The 3927-nt window shown below is 32.7% G+C and overlaps 1 protein-coding gene across 1 annotated transcript; it reads right to left on the reverse strand.

Moving 5' to 3' along the window:
- Nucleotides 1-2387: 2387 nt before the first annotated feature.
- LOC141511501 (olfactory receptor 2T29-like) lies at nucleotides 2388-3338 on the reverse strand. Its single transcript, XM_074220655.1, has one exon. It carries the CDS (start codon nucleotides 3336-3338, stop codon nucleotides 2388-2390), a length of 951 nt encoding a protein of 316 aa, XP_074076756.1.
- Nucleotides 3339-3927: the final 589 nt, after the last annotated feature.

The raw sequence follows: 3927 nt of genomic DNA on the forward strand, positions 1-3927 counted from the left end.
ATTCTTCATTCATGGTTTAAATACATTCTTGCCTATAGGATGATAGCTATCTAATAGCCCAGACCTGAGATGTACTAGCATGGTTGAAAAATGAGCAATTTAATATTTGAAAGAGTCTTCATTATTCAATGGCAAATAAAGAATCAAGAAAGGAATTCACCTTCCAAAACTCTGATTATTTTTCTCTTAAACAGGTTCAAAGGGAAATTTTCAGAGGCTAAAAACAAAAATAGAGTCAAACACATAACTTTTTTATTCAAGTGAAATTTATTGAAGGAAATCACACAGTTGACCAGAACTTAGGATAACAGAGAAGGTTAATTGTGTCTGATGTCTCTCCAGCCTTTGGTGAGCATTGATTTCTCAGAAGAAACTCAGCAAAAGAAACCAGATAGTCATGAATTTCTGTGAGAATTCTCTTTGCAGCAGTGTATCTTCAGTATAGGCATTAGGAAGGGAATTGGTCCTATTAAGACTGTGCTCTGTCCTTAGGAACCTCATCCATTAATGAGATTAAAAAAATCTCTCTTGTGAATCCCACTTTTTTACTTTCTCTTCTTTTCCTTCTCTTAAAATTCTCAGAATACACATATCCTTTCTCCTCTCATTTTCTAATTTTACTCTTTTTTCTGTGACTGTTACTCTGTGACTGGCCTCATGAACAAATTCATGACTGGTCATTTGAGAAGTTCAGCCTTGACATATATTCAACAGTGCACTTACAGTTTGGTGACTGTTATACCAATAGGAAACCTAAACAAGGCAGGTTCAAATTATTATTGTATCTTAGACTACACATGTTGTGCATTTCAAATGCTAAACTTATCTTGGAAATAATTATGAAATAAATTATTGTTATTTTAGGAAGAATATCACAAAGCCTGTATGGTAAGAGTTTTTAAAATCATTTTTAGGATTTTAAATGTTTAATTATCTTTTTGTTAACATTCTTTTAAAACCAGTTATTTTACATTATTCTCTCTTTTGCATCTTTTGATTTTGTTCTACTATTTCATGCCATTGATTTCTGCTTAGTTTATTTTTATTGTCAGGTATTCAATTTCTTAGATAAAGTTTGCCACTTTTCCCCCCTAAGCTACTTATTGTATTCAAATTATTTCTTCAAAAACTTTGATTTCATTTTCCAACTCTTGCTTCATTTATCTAGATAGTTATATAGTCCTTAAAGGAAATACATATTCTCTTTTGAGTTTCTTCTTGCAGTTGTTATGGAGTTGGATTTACAAGACATTTTGGTATGGTGATTCTGTCATTTATTAAAAAATATCTAAACATTGAATTTCAAAAAATTATAAATAAAAACTGACCTGGTCAAATAGAACAATTAAAGATGGAAAAATGTTTTCTACTATAAACTAATATTATAATCTTAATGATGAAAGATATATGCTTGCTACATAGAGTAATTTGCCTTGCACAGCTAAGTATAATCCTACAATGGAAACGTTTGAATCTTTAAAGGAATCAAGATCTTTAAAGGAATCAAGATCTTTCAAGCATTTCTGATGAAAAGATTATATGTGAGTAGGATGGAATGAAGAGAGGGCAACTTTTTGAAGATGAAGGGGAATGATGAAATAAATGTCCTTATACAGTTTTAAGGTCTTAAGAAGAGTAAAATTAGAAAATGAGAGGAGAAAGAATTTGTCTATTCTGAGAATTTTAAGAAAGGGAAAAGAAGAGAAATTAAAAAAGAGGGATTCACTAGAGAGATTTAATCTCATTAATGGATGAGGTTCCTAAGGATAGAGCACAGGTACATGACAGTCTCATGGAGGGTGGTAAGAAAACTTCATCAGAGCAAGGTCCATATAAGAGAACTGATAAATTTCTTGGGTTTGACAGAAAGATGATGGGTAATAGAATGAATTCTTCTATGCTGACTCAAATAAACTCATATTCAAATTATTTAAAAAGTTCTTTTTTTATAAAAATTGAATCTTTTTTCATTAATAATAGCATGAAAAATTTTCTCAGATGCTTTGCCAATATCCTGGGAAATGGAAATTTATTCCATTTCCATGACATATTATGTGAATATTGCCATATAAATAGGAAACGAGTAAAAGCAATTTTTGACAAATTCCTGCTGGTTTTATTGACGTAGTACAGAATGGTGAACAAATCTCAGAGACTTTTAGCCATTGTGTTCAAAGTAAGCTAAGTAGAAATTTAAGAATAGAGAATACAAATTCTTATATTCTAATTTAAATGTTGAATTTTTTTTACTGTCAAAAACATTAACCAAAAAGGTTTTACAAAGTCTCAAAGAGGTCAATTTACTTTGAAAGGACAAAGTATGTGAAATGTCCATTCACCAGAGGATGACATTTGTAATATTTTAAAAAATATTTGAAGACTATATTCTATTTCTGAAAGTTAGCTAAAACCAGATCTGACCATAGGACTTTCTTCAAAGCTGCTGTGACATCTTTATTCCTGAGACTGTAGATGAGAGGATTCAAAACAGGTGTGAGAATTGTGTAGAAGACAGACACTGTCATATCCTTTTGAGGTGTATGATAAGAAGGTGGAAGCATGTAATTATAGATAGCAGCTCCATAGAAGAGAATAATAACAGTTAGGTGGGAGGAACAAGTAACAAATGCTTTCCTGCCACTAGTAGCTGAATTCATCCTATAGACTGTGAGGAGAATAAGTGAGTAAGAGCTTGAAATTACTATTACAGGAATGAGGAGCATAAGAACACAGCACAGGTACATTACGGTCTCATAGAGTGAAGTGTCTGAACAGGAGAGTTTCAGCAAGGCTGGGATTTCACAGAAGAAGTGGTGAATCTCTCGAGATTTACAAAATGGGAAGTTCATGGCGATGGGGGTGAGCATGAAACCATCAATAGAACCAAGGAACCAACAGACACTTGCAAGAAGTATACAAATTCTATGGTTCATGAGGATGGGGTAGCGGAGAGGGTGACAAATGGCCACATACCTGTCATAGGACATGGTTGCCAAAAGGAAGAACTCTGCTCCCCCAAGTGTTACATAAAGAAACATCTGGATCCCGCAGCTTGGAACTGAGATGTTATGAATCCCAGTCACCTGATCCAACAACATCTTGGGCACAGTCACTGAGATATACATTATATCCATGAGGGAAAGTTGCTTAATGAAGAAGTACATGGGAGTGTGAAGGTGGGGATAACTTTGAATCAAAAAGATCAAGATGGCATTCCCAGTCAAAGCTACTATGAAAAAAAAGAATATCAGTGAGTATAAGAGAGAACAGTATTTGCTTTGGCTAAATAGTCCCAATAAGATAAAATCAGTCCCCAAAGTTTGATTCTCCATCTTCATGTTTGGTTCATGTCATCTCACCTAAGGAAGATCAAAAGCAACCAAAACAACAAAGGATTTTACATTGTGTTCATTATACATGAATGATAAAATTTTTGTTAATCTATTAGTGAAAGAAATAAACTATTGATTGTTCTAAGAGGAGAGTATTTTTGCTAATAGGATTTTCACCAATTTATGAGAAAGATGATCTAACTTGAACATAAAGATAGATTTGTTTGAAGCAAAATTTATCATTTTGGGTCATTTTAAAATGCTGAAATTTTGCCAGATTATTCTCATATAAGAGTGTTTCAGATAAGTTCTGTAGGCCTCAAATAAACATCTTAGAAAACATAAAAACACCCATTTTCCTTTTATTTTGGTCATGACCAAAATGGAGCTTATTATGCTTCTCTTTTAAAACTTTCCTATTAGTGTCAAGAACATTAAAATATTCTCTGTCACCCAGTCTCCCAATCTTAGTGTTATCCTGAACTTTTCACTATCACTCCCTCTACATTTATAGCATGATGTCAAATCATGAAGTCTCAACTTTCATAACATCTTTTATATAGAACTCATTCTCTCCACTAACATGCTCAATCAT

The sequence above is a fragment of the Macrotis lagotis genome, chromosome 2, assembly GCF_037893015.1.
Source record: "Macrotis lagotis isolate mMagLag1 chromosome 2, bilby.v1.9.chrom.fasta, whole genome shotgun sequence".
Lineage (NCBI taxonomy): Eukaryota > Metazoa > Chordata > Mammalia > Peramelemorphia > Peramelidae > Macrotis > Macrotis lagotis.

Excerpts from the sequence above, each read along its gene's own strand:
- LOC141511501 (XM_074220655.1), bottom strand. The coding sequence starts at position 3,338 with ATGAAGATGGAGAATCAAACTTTGGGGACTGATTTTATCTTATTGGGA.